This window comes from Gekko japonicus, unplaced genomic scaffold (assembly GCF_001447785.1).
Source record: "Gekko japonicus isolate JY-2015 unplaced genomic scaffold, Gekko_japonicus_V1.1 scaffold2568, whole genome shotgun sequence".
NCBI lineage: Eukaryota > Metazoa > Chordata > Lepidosauria > Squamata > Gekkonidae > Gekko > Gekko japonicus.
This window is the reverse complement of record NW_015165899.1, coordinates 9,011-11,208: the sequence shown is the minus strand read 5'-3', so window position 1 is coordinate 11,208 and position 2,198 is coordinate 9,011. Positions and strand designations below refer to the sequence as shown.

Below are 2,198 nucleotides of genomic sequence, written 5' to 3'. Positions count from 1 at the left end.
ATTCCGGAGGGTTATAAACAAAATGATAAATATTTGTTGATATATATATATATATATTAACAACTGCTAGGATATTCCTAGCCAGATATTGGAAACAAGAAAAACTCCCCATAAGAGAGGAAATAGAATGTAAATTACTAGAAATAGCAGAAATGGATAAATTAAGCTTAATTCTGCAAGGGAAAGATGAAAATGTATTTTTGGAAAGAGGGAAAAGCCTGTATTACTGGATAAACAAAGTATGGAAATTATAGACTCAAATGTATATAAAGATAAACGTATGAAAGTGATAATTAAATGGAAAACTGATAAATTATGCAAAAAAGTGGAAATTTGTAACTCTAGTGGATGTTAAAACAAATAGAGTGTTATAGAGTTCCAATAGATTCCAGTTTATGGTACCCCCAAAGTGAGCTGATTTTTTAAAAATATTTTAACAGCTCCAATGTTCCTGTCACCTGGAACAGATATAAACATCAACATAACTATTCTGACTTTAGACACTTTAGGCAAGAAGTGTCAACTTACACTAGTGTGTAGGCATTCTTACTTCTTCCAATACCACTCTCAGATCTGTATGTTATGTTCCTCCCTGAAGAAGTATTCTATGAAACTATCATGCATGGCCAGTTGCCAGTCCTGATTCTGAAACATTTTTATTTGGTCCCTGTGGCACAACCACTTTTTATTCACTGTGTGTTGAAACCCAAGTCTACGGTCAACCCTATAAGAAATCGAACCTGACTGTTCCCTGGAAGGCCAGATAATGAAGCTGAAGCTCAAATGCTTTGGCCACCAAATGAGAAGGGAGCACTCACTGGAGAAGACCTTGATGCTTGGAAAGATTGAAGGTAAAAGAAGAAGGGGATGGCAAAGGATGAGATGGTTAGACAGTGTTACTGATGCAACAAACATGAAATTAAGCAAACTCCGGAGCACAACAGAGGACAGGAGGGCCTGACGTGATGTGGTCCATGAGGTCGCAAAGAGTCGGACGCAGGACTCAGGCAAAGCTGCCAGTGGATAGGGAGACCCTCTGAATGACAGATCAGAGAGCGAACTGATTTTGGAGCGTGTGGAATGTTCTAGAGAAGTGCCACCACCATTTGGCTTTTATTTATAAGGGAGATGAGATCCTTCCCCTCCACAAACCCCACCCTCCTGGTTCCACCCCCAAATCTCTAGTAATTTCTCAATCCAGAGTTGGCAGTCCTATGAGCTATGTTAAACAGCATTCACTACCTAAACACCTGATATAATTCACAGGAGTACAGCACAAGCTAATAGTAAAAGAATTTAAGCTGTATCTATTTATTTACCTAATTAGCTCCAAAACATTTCGTGATTTGTAGTGTATTCAGATGCTGCCCTGTTCACTACCTAAACACCTGATATAATTCACAGGAGTACAGCACAAGCTAATAGTAAAAGAATTTAAGCTGTATCTATTTATTTACCTAATTAGCTCCAAAACATTTCGCGATTTGTAGTGTATTCAGATGCTGCCCTGAATATACTAGGATGAATGTGAAATCATCCCCATAGAGAAGCTATGTTAAGCTTCAGGCTTCGGCAGGGACAGCTGCAATGGAAAAGCTGTTCGGGCTATGAGGAGTTGTACCGTGTTGGAGAAGTTGATTATCGAGCTGAATAAACCTGAGTTTTGCTGAAATCACTCTTCGACTCATTGTTAAGCGCCGGACTTAACAATTGGCGACGAAGGTGGGATCAAGGAGCGGGTAGGCAGCCCCGCTGGTCCCAACCCCACGACGGACAACAGCGAGCCGCAACTCGCAGTGGCAGAGCAGCAACAGGCACCATCAGAGCCGGTGGCAGCGATTGCAGCTATGGCCAATAGCCCGAAGTTCGAGGCATTCGAACCAACGACCGAGAACTGGGACGCCTACCTGCTGAGGTTCGGGTTCCACCTCGAGGCGAACGATATCACCACAGATGAGGAGAAGCGGGCCACACTCCTGAGTTCGTGTGGCAAGAACGTCTTTGATATCGCTCGGTCCCTGGTGGCGCCAGCGGACATAACGACCGCGGCCTTCAAAGAGCTGACTGATAAGCTGAAGGCACATTACTCTCCGCAGCCGTCGGAGATCGCGTGCCGACACGCGTTCTATAAGAGAAGCCAGTCGTCAAACGAGACCGTGGCAGAGTTCGTGGCGGCTCTGCGTAAAGCTGCAAGGCCT

General features: G+C 43.5%; 1 protein-coding gene across 1 annotated transcript in view; it reads right to left on the bottom strand.

Moving 5' to 3' along the window:
* SAMD3 (sterile alpha motif domain containing 3) overlaps positions 1-2,198 on the bottom strand; it is a 30,909-nt gene that overhangs the window by 23,667 nt on the left and 5,044 nt on the right. Inside the window, 1 exon segment of the mRNA XM_015411354.1 lies at positions 1,908-2,050. Within this exon segment, the coding sequence (XP_015266840.1) occupies positions 1,908-2,050 (143 nt within the window).